The 12,049-nt window shown below is 42.2% G+C and overlaps 1 protein-coding gene across 3 annotated transcripts in view; it reads left to right on the forward strand.

The window, feature by feature from the left end:
• The window catches only part of ARHGAP24 (Rho GTPase activating protein 24), a 184,716-nt gene that overhangs the window by 64,421 nt on the left and 108,246 nt on the right, over window positions 1-12,049 (forward strand). For all 3 annotated transcript variants that reach the window (XM_048304522.1, XM_048304523.1, XM_048304524.1), the window contains one exon: window positions 1,374-1,461. In XM_048304522.1, coding sequence (XP_048160479.1) covers window positions 1,374-1,461 — 88 coding nt within the window. The remainder of the gene's footprint in view (window positions 1-1,373; window positions 1,462-12,049) is intronic.

Here is a 12,049-nt window from a genome sequence, read left to right on the forward strand (position 1 = left end):
TGTTCCTTCAGGTGACTTTTCCCTGTTGGTTTGTAAGGTCTCCTTTGTGAGAAGACTGTAGTGTTTCAGCTTGTCTTGACTTTCCAATAACTGTAAATGGTTCTGCTCGAAGATTGCAGGTCATAGCAATGAATTCTGGGATATCAAAATTGTTGTTTTTCACGTACAGGGATATCTTTAGTGCTGCTTAGATGAGGGGTCTGACATCTTTGGGCATTTGGTTGAAACTACTATGGAAAACAGTGCTCCATATTGGACTCAATGATCCTTAAGGGGATAAGGACCTTACTTGAGGTATTCTGTGTTTAAGATATGTAAGTTATTTAAGTTGTTTACTTTGGAGATGGAGGCCCCATTATGCCATAATAGGAGAATATTACTAAGTAGGTGTTATCTCCCGTTAACAGTGGTGGAGAGCTTGTACCTAATGCAATTCCTAGGATGCTGCTCTGAAAATTTATCCCTGGACAGCCATCCCAGCATAATTTCCCTAAGGACTGCCTGATGACTGAGGTTGAAATGGTACTAGGAGGAGCTGTAATTTCTAAAAATGAAAAAGAGCTCTCAGAGGAAAGGGGTGCTCTATCCATCCCATGTATCCAAAGGGGAGGGAATAAACTGTGTCTTCAACACACCCCTAGAAATGTTTTGAGGGTTGCAGGGGTTGTTGTTTTTGGTGACCAGTGTTACTAAAAACATGCACAAAATTCCCCACCTGCCCTCTTAAGGTAGTGAAATCATAAAAAAGGCATCCAATGCCCATCACAGATTTTCTGACATCTCTCTGCCTATAGCAAACGCATCTTTGGACAGGACTCCCTCTGTGCCCGCTGTACCTTAGCACCAGCAGCCTGGCACGCTGCAGCCACGGGGTGGGAGTGGGATGTTTTCTCTGTATTTCTTCCCTGGGATGCTATGGGAAAAGGGCCCAGAGCAGAAGCTGGGTATGCGCTCCACAAAGTGAGGTTACTCTTCTGTCCACACCCCTTTTGGCTTTAGCTAAGAAGCCTGGCTGCTGAGTTCCCCTGCCTCACGTATGCAACTTCCTAGCTCTTCACTAACTTTCTTTTAAGATTTTTCCTTGCAGAACAGTGGGATTAGTATATGTGATAAATACAAAAGTCCGCATAGCATCAAATACCCAAGAGATTAAAAAAGCCTAGAGCTGTTACCGAATGCCTCAGTTAATTAAGGGGATCTATCATTTTGGCTTTTAGGATAATCCCTCCTCAATCTCACTTTGCAAATCAGGTGCTCAGATGTTTACAGTGAAAAAATTCATGTTTAACCCAGTCCAAAAAGAAGAAGCACTAGTCTGTCAGAAGCATGGTAGCGGTTTTAATCCCATGTTTGTTGTTACTTTTTCTCTTTAGGGTACAATCTTTCTGCCTGGCAACAGAGTAATTGAGCATCCCTGCAATGAAGAAAGTCCAGGAAAGTTCCTTTTTGAAGTTGTTCCAGGTAGGATATTCTACTCCATATGAAAAGCCTTTGCAGTTTGTCCTCAGTGATGAATGGCCACATCTGTTATGCCAGAACAGAAGCTGAAGGTGATTAATGATTCGATTTAAGGGGGAAATAAAGGTTTAATTTGTTAATATGTTGGTTCATAATTTTTTCATTCACCCCCGGGCAGCATAGGAAAAGGATGTGTATTTTATTTGTTAGTGTAAAGCAGAATTCTTCAGGGCAAGGAAGTGCCAGGTCCTGCTTTTGGATCACAACAGCCCCATGTGGCACTATGGGTTGGGCGCAGAGTGGCTGGAAAACTTCCCGGCAGAAAAGGACCTGGGGGTGCTCACCAGCAGCTGAACATGAGCCAGCTGTGCCCAGCTGGCCAAGAAGGCCAATGGCACCTGGCGTGCATCATGGTGTGGCAATAGTGTGGCCAGCAGGACCAGGGCAGTGACTGTGCCCCTGTACTGGGCACTGGTGAGGCTGCACCTCGAGCGCTGTGTCCCGTTCTGGGCCCCTCAGTGCAAGAAAGACACTGAGGTGCTGGAGGGAGTCCAGAGAAGGGCAATGGAGCTGGGGAAGGGGCTGGAGCACAGGTCTGAGGAACGGCTGAGGGAGCTGGGGGTGGTTTAGCCTGGAGAAGAGAAAGCTGGGTGAGGACCTTACTGCAGGTAGCAAGTGACAGGATGAGATGAAATGGCCTCAAGTTGCACTAGTGGAGATTTAGATTAGATATTGGGAAAGATTGCTTCACTGAAAGGGTTGTCAAGCATTGGGCAGGCTTGTGGAAGGGAAGTATGGGAGTCAGCCATACCTGGAGTTATTTCAAAGATGTGTAGATGCAGTGCTTAGGGACATGGTTTGGTGGTGGATGTTGCAGTGTTGGGTTATGGACTGGGCTTCATTTTAAGTATCTTTTCCAAACTAAACAATTCTGTTTCCACATCCAGCCAGCCCAGTGTATTTATTCAATATGTTCTCTTAATCCCCATACTACTTTTGTGTGAATGCACCTCATATTACGGCTATTTGGAAGGGCAAATAGATGGTAATGTCTGTTGTTCTTGGTCTTAAACCATCTTAGTATCAGGGCACAAATGTAGTTGTGTTCACTGATGTGCCAATTTCTAATATATTGTAAAAGTGTCAGAAATATGAAGTAGGCTTCAAAGCTTGATTATGAATGATGTGCAGTAAGGGATTATTATGCAGAGAAAGCCAGTGTGGTATCTCTGAGGTTTAACACTCACCCCAATCTTGAATCAATCAGATTGGAAAAGTTTCTCACAGTGTCTTCTCAAAGTCTCTTTTTTATATGTTCAAAATACAGAAAGAAACTAACTTACTAGCATTGCAAGCCTGGAGTTGACTAAAATCTTGTTTCCGTTGGAAATTAGGAGAATTCTCCATATGTCCTGATTCATATGACACCTTAATCATTCTGATAATGCTGACCCTGGGGATGTGTATCCTTCATGCCCAAGTTAAGAGTGCGGTTGCTCTTGTGATTTCCCAAAATGTTTTTTTAGGCCACCTTTCTATGGAGTCAAGCTAAAAAGTAATTTGTAGTTACTTTTGGGCAGAATTCAGTGTTTATCTGGAGCATCCCTGAGAATCAGGTAGGCTTTTGTGTTTTGTCTTGTTTTGCTTGTTTTCAGTTCTGGGAATGGGGTTTTGAATGTGTTTTAGGATAGCACCAATGTATTTATTTCCCCCCTCCCCACCCCTTGCTAACAAGCATGTGGCTATAGAGATTTCCTACTGGACATCTTATGCCAGGGATTCATGATGAAAAGAAAAGAGTTTTTTGGGAAGTCAGGACATTTCATGCCACAGCACTGGTCTTTGAGGGATGAAATTAAAATGAAGACTCAGACTGACTGTGGAGGTGGCATCACAGTGCAGATGTGTAGTAGTGAAGTAGAAGTGCCCACTGTGTTTTATGCAAAGATGAACTGAGCATTGCCACTGTCATCATGTCACTTTTGCTTCTCAAGGCAAGAATTTGTCAGCCTTCTGTAATGGAGCTGTTTGTCATCCGTCTCCTCTTAGTGACTCAGTATAAAAGTCAATTTTATAGGCTGACAGCAACAAAACCGAGCTCTTTGAGTGTAACACAGAAAAATGTATTGTAGTTAAGGTTCTGTTTAGCCTTTGTTAGCTTTCATATGGGAAATCAGCTATGTAGCACCAGGATCTACTTGGAGATTTTTAAAAATTTTGTCATCTTAACTGAGCATTGTGTTAAATATATGGTGCTGAAGCTCATGCTGCTCTTGCATTCTGTTTTCCCTGTATTAAAAGTTGAAGCAATTTTGGTTACAATCCCAAATGCAAAAGTGACAAGTCCTCTTTTTGTCTATCATGTCTGTGGGCGGCCTGAAAACTTGTGTGCGTGTGTTTGTTTATTGGTAATACATGCAAATTATTTTGGGAATGTACGTGGGAGTAGGTTTATACTGTGAAACTAATACTCTGTATGCAGCCATCTCTGAAGATGAATGAAAAAAATGTGTGTGGAGACAAGTATCTTGCAGTTTTGGTGCTGTAATTAAAATACAGATGCCTTCAATTTGCATTTTGAAAACATTCTGTTCATTCCCTAAGTCACTACATGATTTAATACTTAAAACTTTTCCTTTTTAAAAAAAATTTGGTGTGCTCACAGTTAATTTACTGGAGGGAGACTTTCTCCTGTACAGCACAAGGCCCATGCCACGCTTCTGTGTGGGAGTTTTCTGTGCTGGAGTCAGTGATCATGAAAGGATTAGTGATGCTTGTGCTTATTAACAGCTTCTCTTGCACTCAGAGGAATGTTTCATAGTCAACAAAAATCAGAAGAGGCTTTAAATTAATACTTTTAGTGGGAAATGTGCACATACAGCCAAATTGTGTGATTAGTTTTGCTAATTGTTATGAGCTTTATAGAGTAGATAAAACCTCATTCTGTGCATTGGCTGCATTCTAAAGAAAACCTGAGGTTTTCCTCTTGGTGTGTAGGTGTAATGGGGGAAGGCATCTCTGTTCCCACAGAACTGAAGCAGGTGACCCTGCTGTGTTTCAGTGGATTACATGTCACCTGTAGGTGCAGGACGGAGGTACCGCTGTGGTTTGCATGTGTGGTGGTTTGCAGACAGGATTCCTGCACCTCACTGGCACCAGGAGGAGCCAAGCACAGAGAGGTGGGAAGCTCAGGCTCGTCCACTCTTTCTCACACCAGGCTCCTCAAGCGTCTTTTTTAGTCTCCTGGACTCTCCAAGGGTTGCTGTGTGAAGGCATTTTGGGCAAGTGCAGCATGAAAAGCCTTGCAGTAGAGGCCTGTGGATGCTTACCAGGGATGTCTGGATGCTTGTAGGAGCTCCAAGGATTGAATCCTCATTTCCTGATGCTCTCAGAAAGCACCACCAGCTCAGAATAATCTGGGACTATGTAGGCAATTGGTCTAGAAGAGATGATGGTTATTGAATGGACAAAGGAATATGCTTCGTCATTGACTGGACTTCGATCCTGGAAACTAAGCTGCTTATACTGCTACCCCACCAGCTGCTGTTAACTTGAGAACCTTGTGTGCTGGCAGATGTCCTCCTCTGAGTCTGATAAATCATTTTGCAGCTTGGCCTCAGGTAAGAAGCCAGATCATCACTCCAGTGGTGCCTCATCATTCGGATGTTACCAAATCATGTTTTTCTTTGTCCCGGTCCTGTATTAATGCAGATTTCATGAAAAATTAGCACAGAGGACAAGGTTACTTTCAGCACCATATTCACTAGCAGGTGACCTGGTTGTATGCTCTGATCTAAATCATGAATTTCCTTAGAGACATAAATATCCTAAAGATTTCTCTGATGAGTTTTGCAGTTGCATGAGTTTTAATATTTGTTTAGTACTGTTTAAACTAGAACATAAATTTCCAAATACTGGTCTTCAGTATTCCTTGTGGAATCTTTTGCTTGTAAACTTCGTGCATCTGTGTTGTATTTTTTACCATTGACAAAGTATCATAGTCCAGCATGTGCATCTGTGTGGATGAATTTGCACTTGGTCATACTGAGGTACCAAAGTTCGTTCATCCCACTAAAAGCATTCTCTTTGCAGTCCCAAGTTAGTGTCTGCAGCTTAAGTCAAAGTTTCATGGTTAGGGATTATTAAGACTGTTAGGAAAGAACTGTAATATTTCAGCAAAGTCACTTGGAGTCTCTGCTGATGCTTTTTTCTGCATTTGTGTGCCTGCTGATTTCTTGTGCCTGTGGATTCTGGGCTATCTCCCTTCCTATCAGGGAACATGAGATCTTCTCTTGAGTCATGGATGGTGGAGACTGCAGAAGGCAAGAATTACCTTTAGCACCATCCACTTTTGTTAAAGGTCAGTTTGTCAGGCTTTTAATTAAAACCTCTGTAAGGAAGTGAAAGACTAAATTCCAGAATTTTGTAATAGTTACAATTTTTTTTCATTAAAGTGGCATCCAAAGGCGTTTTTCATTGTTTCTTCATGTATTTAATTGCATGCTATATGGCAAATTACATTTCTTGCAGGTTAGCTGTTCTGGTCGGGAGTGTGAGATGGGTTTGAGGTTTGGGGTTTTACAAGCTTCCTTTACATGAAAGGCTGGATAATAAACTACTTCTCCTTTTTTGCTTCTTCTACTGCAGGAGGTTTTCACTCCTTTTAGTCAGCTGAGATTTGCATAGGTAGGTCTGTGCCTCCATGGCTGAGAGTCAGGTGGGGTCTGTTTTGCTTGTGTGTGTCACGCTGATCTCCCTGTCAGTAAAACAGGCCCTTTAGCCTCCACAAAGGAGTTGTGGGGTTTGACAAGATAAATGGATGCCAGTCTGTTGTGAAGTAATCGAAACCTCTTGAGTTCCCTGTTGCTATACAGTGTTTAGCAGATTAAGCCCTTTGAGACTTTCGCCATGAGTTCTTAAACACCTGAAATGGGAAGGCCACACTAGGTGCTAATTCTTGGCACCTACTGATTCATAGTGGTTTTAATTAAGGGTCCACGAAGGCCTGGAAAATGTGAATTTAATAAGTGCACTTGCATTTTTTCCCTAAGACACAAGTAAGACAAAACAGGAATTACAGATTCATCTTTTTTGGCTAAAAAAGCAATTTTCTTTGTAGTCCTCCTGTGTACCTTAGCAGGTTGGATGCCAAGTGCTTACTGTAGCTTCTACAATATCCTTCTCCTCTGATATCATTGCTTTTTAGTCCTGTAAGTCATATTGACAGCCAGACTTCTGTGGGATGGGATGGGTTGGACTCTACAGTGAGGCACCAAGCAGGGCAGATGATTAGCTGACATGTTTGACTGTGGCTGATATGGTGCAGCATCATGTCTCGGGGATAGAAATGTTTTAGAAGGTTTTGAGCCTGCTGTTTTGAAATAGAACTGTGTGTTTTCTGTAAGGATGTAACTTTGTAAGAAATAAGGGGCAAGAGTTCCTTGCCTTGTCTTCTCAGGAGTAATTGCCATATCCTAAGTGAGGATACACCCACACATACAGCAAGTAGCTTTCCTTGAAGGCTTAGCAGAGTGTTGGCAACACAATGCAATAAGCAAATTCTCTTCTGTCGACTTCAGGAGAAAATTGTTTGTGTATTGAGAGGTTTCCTGCCCTGATGCAAAAAAAAAGCCTTCCCAAAGCACACGTGTGCACACACCTGAGCACTGAGGGTGCTCTCTCTGCCTTTGCTGTCAGGCAGATTCTCCGTATTCCCTTTGCCATCAGCATAGCTAGCACAATTTATTCCCTTTTCTCCACAGTGTAAAACCCAAAAACGAGGTGTTAAACTATTCAGCTGCTCTGACTCGTTCCCGGTGCTGAATTCTTGACTCCCGGTATGATGCGGATGGATTTAATTGGTGCTGCCAGGAAGATGAATGCCTCCCCCTGTACGTGCTGACAGCCAGCAGTGCCTCTTCATTAGCCGTCAGGAGCACAGGACCTCAAGGGCATTGCTGATACCGCCGACTGAGCTAATTGTACCTCTGATAGCTTGTGGAGGGGGCAGACAGGCTGTTTAATCAAATGGGCACCAGCCTTGCTGCACAGATATCTCCCTGTAGTCGTGTGTTGCGCTAGAGCAGCTTGGAGCGCTGCTCGTTCCCTGTCGAAGATCTCCTGAAAGCCTTGCTGTCCTTATTAACAGTGATGCATTTCTCAAAAATGTATCTGGTAGAGAGCCACCTCTCTGCACTTGAACACATTGGCATGCCCTGCCTCATTCTCATCCTTCGAAAGGTGATTCAAAACTGACTTTTTTTTTTTTTTAACTGAGTCTTGGAGGTGCATGGAGTCAGTGTGCCAGGGAAATGAAGCTGCCTGAAGCCTTGCTGCATGTTTCTCCCAGGGTTAATGGTGAGGGCTCACTGGGAATGAATGCTTTTCCATCTTGAGCAGCAGCTCTCATGATGCAGAATTAGTTGATGTGCCTGTAACAGCTTTGTCTCCTGGGAAAAACAGAACCCAGACCATCCTCAATCCTACATGCCTGTGAAATGAGATGGTGGGTTACACCACTGAGCTGTTGTGCTGCCACCATAAAATCTGCTAATTTCAAGCTCATTTCTGTACAAGGCAGTGCATGTAATATCCCTTTTTACCTGTGTTTTTGTGCCTTTCTTGATATGGCTACTGAACAACAACTGGGAGAGGGCACCAAGTTTAAGATACCTGCTTTTTGTTCCAGTGCCTCTTTCTGTGACATTGGACCAAGTCCTACCTTTCTGTGCCTATGTGTCCACACATATTTAATTGAGATGCTACTGCATATTAATGGTGTCAGTCTGAAGTAATGAGAGCCTATATATGAGGGGTTTGGGAGAGAGAAGCAAGACTAAGATTGTGACAGAGTGACATGAGTAGTTTTGCCTCCTCTCCTTCATGTGGAAGATCCCCTCATAATACTGCATCTGCTTAAAGATTGAGATTGGTGTGACTCAGATTTGGGCTACTAAAGAACTACCAGAAAATGTCCTGTTTATCATGTAAGGGGAGATGAGGCACCTTTTCCGATTCAGAAGATGAGGTTGCTTTTCTGGTAGAACTCAAGCACTGGTATGTAGCAAAGAAGAGCCTGAAAAAACTGTTTTACACATAATTTCTTTCAGTATAGAAACATTAATTCATTGATTTTTTTCAGCCTAAATTTATCTGATAGTAGAAGTTTAGGCCATCTGCTTTCGAAGTGAAGGAATTAAATCTAGATGCAAGAACTATATAAAAGCCAAATAAAAGAAGAGCCCTTTCTGAGGTATGCAGCAGGTGCAGAATGAACACATTTCTCTTTGCTCATATGGCTTGGGTGTGTAACTTCGTATTTAGTGGAATATCACAAAATTTTCATGAATAGACCCTGTTATCTTGAATCCCATCTATCTTGGTGAATGAATGCAGCCTATAGGTTAAAATTGTGTGTGTTTATATTAGAAGTAGTAGTAATATTGCCTGCTTTCTAAATGCTGTTTCCTAGTTACAGTCTATTTTGAAAATAGATGAGAGAGGTGAATTACTTCTGAAAACTACTGAGCAATTATGTATTTCACTTTCTTTCATCTAAAGTAATTCTGCTTAATCATCTGTTCTCAGTGACATTAGTTTCATGTGGCAGAAGACTGCACTGACTCTATAAAAATTCACCCATACTCCATAAAAATATACCATTACTCAAGCATGGTGTATGAAGCTGAAGTTAGAAAGTTATTTTTCACTTTTGTCTTTTAATTTAGTAGTGGATTGCTTTTATTGATCCTGCTTACCAACTGTGGTGCGTGTGATCTGAGGTGTGTTAAATTAGCAATATCGATCATTTGTGACCCACTGCTGTCATTTTGGAGGTCATCTGCTACACAGAAGAATTTGGAACGTAATGGCAGTGGCACCTTTAAAAACTTAGGTGGCAAAAAAGCAAACTTTGTGATAAACTGGTCAAGTTTGTGATAAACTTCTTCCACCATTATTGTTGGTGTACACCAGATTGGCTCTTAGTGAGGGTGTAGCTCATCATGATAATTACATTGGGATATGGCTTTTTCCCACCCTATTTTAAATGCTACCAGTTGTAATCACAGCAACAATGAGATTTTTTTTCTCTGCCTCAGCACTCCAGCTGGCACTGGATTTTGATGATCATTAATAATGTTGGAAAACAGCTTAAGCAGTGCCAGAAATGCAGAGAGAGTTCCCACAAAGCCAGGTGGTCTGTGGGTAGTGAGAAAGGTAACTGGAATGAGAGCTTGTTGCTTGGACCATTTCTGATGGTGATTTGGGGACCAAATTATATGTGCGGGGAAGCACAGTATTGGCTTTTTCCATTGTTCTGTTAAGAGGTGTGAAAAAATCCCTGAACTTTGACTGTGCAGACTCTGTGGGGCTGAAGATACACTGCACCCCAAAGGTACGGCTGGAATGAGTTGTGAAGCTACAGCAGGTCCTCAGTAAGGCCTGTATCCATTAGCTTTGTGTCCGTGTCTGTTTTGTTTGCCTGTACAAAATCCTTTGTGCTGACACTTTTGGCATTCTCTGGGGTGCAAGTACAAACTTTGCCTCGAAAGCAGCAAAATGCCTTTTCTCTTCCTAAATACAAGAGCTGCCTTAAGGGCATCTGTTACAGATAATTAGGGTTCCTCTACTTGGTTGTTCGGGTTTTTTTAGCTTCATGTAAGTCCCTCTAGTGGCGACATCAAAAAGTCCGGCGAAGTAACCGCTGTTCTTGTGTCTGGGATGCCCTGTTCAGGGCTACAAGTTTTAGCTTCATTATTGCTTTTTGAAATATCCTTGACGTATCATGAAGCACAGTTTGAAACTTAGATTCCCCAACAAATTCTGTGAAGTGGGAAGAAGGTACTGGGAAAAGGGGAAAAGTCAGAGGCAGTGATAATCCAGGCTTCTTTTGAGAAAAGATGTTCCTAAATGCCCATACTGCTATTATTTGGATGTAGTGTGGTGATGATTACTTCGCTCACAGAATTGAGGATCCATCAGTTTTAGTCAACATGCAAGGTTTTATAAGAAAATAATGCTTTTATTATAATTGTCTGTGTGCACTTTCTGTATTTCAGTTGTTAAAAGACACTCTGTATTCGATTAAGTAATGAAAACAGCATTGTAGGAAGAAATGAGACAGAGATGTTATGGAGGGAAGCTCCAAAGCTTAGACATTCAAGATGTCATTATTTGGTGAGGTATTTTCTTGTACAGCTCTTCTGTAATAGTAGTAGTAGTAGTAATAATAATAATAATAGTAATAAAAACCAACATAAAATTCCCATGCTCATTACCATTTTCAGCAAGAACATCTGTAGCTGCAAAATGTAACTCAGTTAAGGTGCATATATACCTCTGCTGTGCTATAGCTGGTGGGATTCCACTGTAAATGGCAGGAAAGATGGAGATGAGGTGACTTGCCTGAAGCTGTCTGGAAAGCTGGTGGCTGAGTCTGAAGGCAGATCTCGCCTCCTTGGTGCACCAAAGAGCTGTGCTCCTGATGTGAGAGGAAAAGGCCACAAGCTTGTGAATTCCTCTAATCTCTGAAAGTAGTGGGATAATCCAAGTTCCACTTGGATTAAATGATGGTTTAACAAAGCATCCTCAAAATATGTTACTTCCTAGTGCCTAGGTAATCTGAATTGAAACTGGATTACTTTCCTAAAGTTTGCAGATCTTATGGCAGACAACTCACGTTTTGTCAAGTGCTTGGGTGTTGCTGCCTGACTTAACCCTCCACCCTGTGGCAGTAAGAGGCTCACAAGTCCTTTGCTTTTCATCCTGCCCTTCTGCAGTCTCTTTCATCTTCCCCCTTTTCCATTACTGGTGCCTGGGGAATGCTGATCCTGATTTAAAATAAAGCGTCATCTTTCTTCTTTTCCAGCCTTGTATTAAAAGGGTGGGAAAAAATTTTCACACCTGTGGTGACTACAAGGACCTTGCTCTTGTCTTTGTTTCTTCAGCATGGTGTCAAATTTAAGGCTGAAAAGGCAGAATATCAGCCAGTTTCAGAGTTATATCATGTACTAGTACAGGGTGCTGATATGTTATGCAGCATGTTAAAAGCAAGGTTAGGCTGATTCCTTCCCTTTGACGGGAAAGGAACACCTTTCTGTGGGGTGTGAATGTCTCTTCCTAGGCTGACACTGTCTCATCTCTCGTCATGGAGTCATAGCTTGTACTGCTACCTCTGGAGATGGATATCTCTGCTAATTAAACTATGTCTCTTACAAATCTGATGGGCATAACTTGTGAAATCGTGATATTCTGTGCTGTATTTCAAATCCCTGCTATAACCATAAATTCAGTGAGCACTTAAGTTTTATTTTCTGGAAGCGATAGCAAGGAGAAACAGGTGATTGATGTGTGTTCTTGTAGAGATAGCATCAAACTGCAAGCCCATGGCTGACTGTCAGGTTTTAATGGAGCAGGCCTACAATTTAGGTGATGATTAATGAGAGCATGAAGTCAAGGAGCATTGTTTCATGGTCTTACGTTGATTCCTGCTGCAGACCGAACATTCTCTGCTGTGGGAGGAGTAGGACTGCTTGCTCTGGGTTGATGTGAGCTATACCCAGCAGCCAGCATTCCCACTCCGTGGCGTGCC

This window comes from Corvus hawaiiensis, chromosome 5, assembly GCF_020740725.1.
Source record: "Corvus hawaiiensis isolate bCorHaw1 chromosome 5, bCorHaw1.pri.cur, whole genome shotgun sequence".
In the NCBI taxonomy this organism is placed as follows: Eukaryota; Metazoa; Chordata; class Aves; order Passeriformes; family Corvidae; genus Corvus; species Corvus hawaiiensis.